At 41.8% G+C, this 4,050-nt stretch overlaps 1 protein-coding gene across 1 annotated transcript in view; it reads right to left on the bottom strand.

The window, feature by feature from the left end:
* The window catches only part of arfgef3 (ARFGEF family member 3), a gene marked incomplete in the record, with an annotated part of 37,362 nt that overhangs the window by 15,036 nt on the left and 18,276 nt on the right, over nt 1-4,050 (bottom strand). The window contains 9 exon segments of the mRNA XM_035663853.1: nt 30-206; nt 395-523; nt 662-806; nt 1,292-1,395; nt 1,826-1,948; nt 2,170-2,311; nt 2,434-2,613; nt 3,069-3,214; nt 3,748-3,881. Of these exon segments, the coding sequence (XP_035519746.1) occupies nt 30-206; nt 395-523; nt 662-806; nt 1,292-1,395; nt 1,826-1,948; nt 2,170-2,311; nt 2,434-2,613; nt 3,069-3,214; nt 3,748-3,881 (1,280 nt within the window).

Genomic DNA, 4,050 nt, shown 5'->3' with positions numbered 1-4,050 from the left:
ACATACACACATACACAGGTGAGTCTCACCTGAGTGTATGAAACTGTTGACGTGCTCCACCACCAGCTCGCAGCACAGGCCAATGGCGTGTTTAAAATTTGCAGCCGCCACATCCCAGTAAGAATGGTCGCCGTGGCTACGCTGCAGCCAGAGTGACATCACAGGAAGCAGCAACTGGATGACGGAGAAGATGGCGAAACCCGGACCTGGCGGGAGAAGACACAGTTAAGACTGTAAGTGTGAGTACGATTGCTTATTTGGACAAAGCTTCTGGCAGAGTCAGGGCATCAGAGCGTTTATTTGTGGTTATGCGTCCTACACTGTTCAGCTAATATGGATGTGAACACTGTGAACACACTTGAACCTACAGTTTTGCAGCACCTGTCTGTGTTACCTGGTGTAATGGTGACCTCTCTGAGCAAAGTGAAGAGCAGCTCCAGGGTTGGAGGTTGGTGTTGGCGAGGACAGTTTGACACTGCTGCTGTCAGCTGCTCTAGTAACAAAATCCACACCTGGATCAGACCTGGACCAGGACAGAAAATACAGTAACACGCAGTAGAGAGTGTTAAAGGGGCACACAGAGGATTAAAAAGTACAAAGACAGAAAATAACTGATGTGAACAACAAAAAAAGAGAAATGAAAGGAAAAAAGAGAGTTTACCTGTGTCATCATCAAACTCCTGCAGGACGCAGTCCATCCCGTCCTCAGTGCTGATTAAGCGTTCCTGTGACCTCAGTAGCAGACTGGCGAGCCGAACTCCCAAGAACACCGGCTTGGAGGGCATCTTGTAGATCTTTGCCAGCAGCTGTCAATCAAATTCAACACGGCTTTATTAGGGAACAGGGAAGAAGAGGAACCAATACTTGCAAACTATTTTTTGCTATCTGTGGCTATCTCAACAAGAATGTGGACTGAATCTTTACAGTACTGTACACTGCATTATATAAATGTTATTCTGTCACTTATTGTGACTGAAAATGTGTTCTTGTAATTTCTATGATCAGGAAATTTTTATTTATAATTTAAAACTCTTGTTTTAAATGACGAGAGTGTAGGATTTAGTGGCATCTAGTGCTGCAGTTGCAGACTGCATCTAACTAAAAACTGTTTGCCTTCCAAGCATGAAGGAGCAACTTACTTCCACACTAATGAAAACATACATATGAATGTTACATTACATTTCTGCCAATAGATCCTCCTAAATGTTACACACTGGACCTTTAGGAGTTCAACAAGGAAAAAAATTGCTTCAGTGCTTTTGTGAACAGGTGTGAAAAGGAGGGTTCCTACCTGTGAACATCTGCGGAGGTAATCGAGAGCAGGCAGGCAGAGGTCAGTGGAGCTGTACCCCGACACATGGACACAGTCTCCAATCTCCTTATAGTCCACCTCTCCTACACACCAACATACAGCCATACAGAACATTTTTATTTTTTGATATTTTGTCTTCGATCAAAAATGTTGAGAATTGTAAAAGCAAAAAATTGAAATACTGATTAAGCGTAGACAAAAAAAAGTTTCAGTTAAATTTTGTGCTATTTGCTGCAATATGATAAATTGTTAAGTTGTAAAATCTTATCTGAAATTAGAGATCTGAAAGTTTTTGCAGAAAAGCTTGCAAGAGGAACATTAGTGCATTTACACACATATAAATCCTCTCCCCTCCTGTTATGTATTAAAGAAGTAACCGTACAAACTGTACAGTCATGAGCATCTCACATCAAACACACAGCTTACTGCAGATTGCAGGAGAAATAAAATCCCGAAAGGCTCGTAAAAGTAATATCTCAAACTGAAAAAATAGCCTATGCAAGTAAGACAAACCTAAGCCTTTGACGAATTTCATGAGGCACATGATGTAGTCAGTGGCAGCATTGGCAAAAACCTGGATGTTGTCAGTGTTGATGAAAGCCTCAAAGACATCAAACACTGGTGCCTGGGACTTCCCTAGGGGAGAGAATGCAAGGTAGGGATGGAAGGGAGAAAGGGAAAGGGGGAGGGAGAAGAGGCACGGAAGATGAGAGGAGGCGGAAAAAGTCGCGAGTTGACAAAAGATGAAAAATGTTGGTTGTTGCTTTAAAGATATTTTCTTTAAAGTAACATCTGTCAGATGATAAACTTGATCAAATTTGCGCTTATTGGTTTAGAAAAGAGTCCAGCAGACGTACCCATGGAGTATTCTCCCACCAGGTAGTCTTTAGTGTCGGTCTTGCTGCTGTGGACGGTCCTCAAAGCACTGAACAAAGGCCTCCATCCAGACAGGATCTGAGGAGAACACATCTCCACCAGCTCACCTATTGATGTTATCACCTGCAGGGAGGCAAGCAGAGAAGTGTCCTTTAAACTGTGTGGTGCTAAATGTAATGATTCAGATTGACGTCCTGATAGAAAATGTGAAACTTTCCTGAGTTTCAAGATAGATTTGACTTTACCTGGTCCTGTACGTCCTCGTCACAGAGCTCCAGCTGCATAATGTGCTCGAAGGGCCTGAACAGCGCCTCGTTAAAGTGGAAGTGTGGAAGCTCGGCCCAGCTCGTCAGCACCTCTGTCAGAACATCATGGAGGAAGGAAACGGCCTTCTGGGATACGTGGCGCTCTTTGTGACATGCCGCCTGGGAAAAGGAGAAACTGCTTTAACTATATTCTTTACAAAGTTGATATTCATTTACATCTATTTATACATTATGTGTACATTCAAAGTGCATTGTGCAGTAACTGCCTTACATATTTTGGCTTATGTTATTATTTTCATACATATTTTGAACACATTCTCAACAAATAAAGTTTCTGACAGTATTTCATTTACTAGAACTGCTGCTGCTTGAGTTAAATATTAAAATAAGTACATGATGATTGTGTGAAATTAAGAGTAACTCACTAGAAAGGAGAAAGAGATAGAGAAGGAGAAGATCAAGAAGGTAGAGAGCAAAAACTGACTTGTATGCAAGCACACGACTGTACAAGCAAAAACTTTAATTTGCTGAACTAAAAAAAATAATAATTTTACATCAAAGCTTTTGATGAAGTCTTTAAAACGTTTTCTTAAAAAAAGGGTGCAGTTCCCCACCTCCACCAGATGTGGGGCCACCACGCTCCAGGCCCTCATTATGTGGAGCAATGGTCGGTTCTTGTTCCTGACGATCCGCAGCATGGCCTCACCCAGACGGAAGAGATGGAGAGCACTGCGTCGGTCCATTGTTGACTTGGCCTCCCCTACATACACACACACACACACACACACACAGGGAACAAAAATACTGATGAGGCTGATTTGTTCATGCCTTTATTTTATCCAACTAAAGATTTTGTGTTTCTAACTCTGTAATTAGAGAGCAGAACAACAGAGAGATGAAAAATGCCAACCAAAGTAAGTGTGGACCTTCTACACTTCATTCTAGATACAAACTAAAGATTAGGTTTAATCATGTTTAATCTTAAAATTGTGGTCACTTTGTGTACAGCATTCAATAATTGTATTAGCTAATTTTACATGCCATTTGCACGTAATGTCATATACTCAATTCCTTCTTCATCCTACTATTCTCTTCAAATAACAGAACCATCACTTGTTTGATTTTAAAAGGGATCATCAGGTTTTGAGAGCCAGATGCTTTGAGACTTGAAGGTTACTGGTGATGGATGAGGTTACAGTTAGGAGGTATTCACTGAAGCAATACACGTAAAGAGGTGTGTGTGTGTGTGGTGTGTGTGTGTGTCGTGTGTGCTGTGTGTGTGTGTTTGTGTACCTGGCATTGCCAGTGAGTAGTCTACAGTCTCAGTAACAGAGTTGAAAAGCTGAGACTGAGAAGCTTTCCTGAGCTGCTGCAAGAAGCCGACCAGACCAACCAGGTTCAGTTTGGTAGCTGCTTCTTCAAACAACCTGGAACACACACACACACACAAGCACAGCACAGACCACCAGACACACAGACACACACAGACACACACACACACCACACACAGAAAAGGACAGTTTTTCATTCCATCCATGACATCTCGTATAGATTCATATATAAAGTCAAAGATCACAGATTTTAAATGAATGCTGT

Source organism: Morone saxatilis, unplaced genomic scaffold (assembly GCF_004916995.1).
Source record: "Morone saxatilis isolate NCDOM2014 unplaced genomic scaffold, NCSU_SB_2.0 Contig19, whole genome shotgun sequence".
Taxonomy (NCBI): Eukaryota; Metazoa; Chordata; class Actinopteri; family Moronidae; genus Morone; species Morone saxatilis.
Note: the sequence above shows the minus strand (reverse complement) of the source record. Positions and strands in the feature narration are given on the sequence as shown.